The sequence below is a fragment of the Condylura cristata genome, unplaced genomic scaffold (genome assembly GCF_000260355.1).
Source record: "Condylura cristata isolate star-nosed mole 26May11 unplaced genomic scaffold, ConCri1.0 scaffold00029, whole genome shotgun sequence".
Taxonomy (NCBI): domain Eukaryota; kingdom Metazoa; phylum Chordata; class Mammalia; order Eulipotyphla; family Talpidae; genus Condylura; species Condylura cristata.
The window spans coordinates 22,136,985-22,137,936 of NW_004567130.1; the positions used below are offsets into that span (position 1 = coordinate 22,136,985).

A 952-nucleotide genomic window follows, 5' to 3' on the forward strand; every position below is an offset into this window, starting at 1 on the left:
GCCCGCGCCGCCCCCGCCTCTCGGGCGCGGGAGGTTTCGGCAGCTCCGAGGCCGCCTCCGGGGCTGGCGGGAGCTGCAGGCGGCCCGTCCTGCGACCCATCGTTTGTCCCGCGCGGACTGACGCCCGAGGGGTCACGTCTTCTCGCCCGCGCGAGGCGGGCGGCGGCTGCAACCCGTTCTTCCTGTTGGTCAGGGGGTTGCGCAAAGGAAACGCGGACGGGGGACCGGCCGGCGGTGCCCACGCGCCAAGAAGTTTTTTTTTTTAACTTTTAGCTTTTTAACTTTTCTGTACATATAAAACTATTCTTGAATAAAGTCTTTAAAAAAAAAACACATTTGTTTTGATTTGTGCCAGCCTATGTCAATACGTCATCTCATTCAATTCCAGTCAACAAGCTTTTCCAGAGAACTTACTATCAGACCCTGAAGTAGGTCCTGGGGAGGCAATGAGTTCCTTGTGAGAGATACTGTCGTTGTGGTACCTGTGGAAAATAGACAAGTGTCTTTGGAACAGAGGGAGAGAGGATCGCCCTCGGTTTCAGCCTCATGGTGATACCCACCGTCTCGTGGGTACTATTCACAGACAGAGTCTGTAAAGGCAACTTTCTTGACGTATTTAGAGGGCTTAGATATAGGAGGATTGACAGAGGAACAGTATTTATCTACTCAGCTAAAAACACATTTATTGAGTGTGTCACATGTACCAGAAACCACGCTGAGATTCTGAAACAAAATGGTGTATCACAAAGACATTTGTAAGATTGAACATCCACTCCTGACTTTTTAAATTCTCACCCAAATACGAAAAGATGGAAGCTTTTTAATATTATAAAATGTATTAGTTATACCAAAAAAAGGTGAGATCAATAATATGTACACACCACACCACTTCAGAAAGTACTTGCCTAACTCTGGTGTTTACTTTTCCTATCTCTCAGTTATTTAGATCTAG

At 47.1% G+C, this 952-nt stretch overlaps 1 protein-coding gene across 1 annotated transcript in view; it reads right to left on the minus strand.

Annotated features, from left to right (window-relative positions):
- The window catches only part of SCCPDH (saccharopine dehydrogenase (putative)), an 18,054-nt gene extending 17,954 nt beyond the window's left edge, over positions 1–100 (minus strand). The window contains exon 1 of the mRNA XM_004690766.2: positions 18–100. Coding sequence (XP_004690823.1) covers positions 18–100 — 83 coding nt within the window. The remainder of the gene's footprint in view (positions 1–17) is intronic.
- Positions 101–952: the final 852 nt, after the last annotated feature.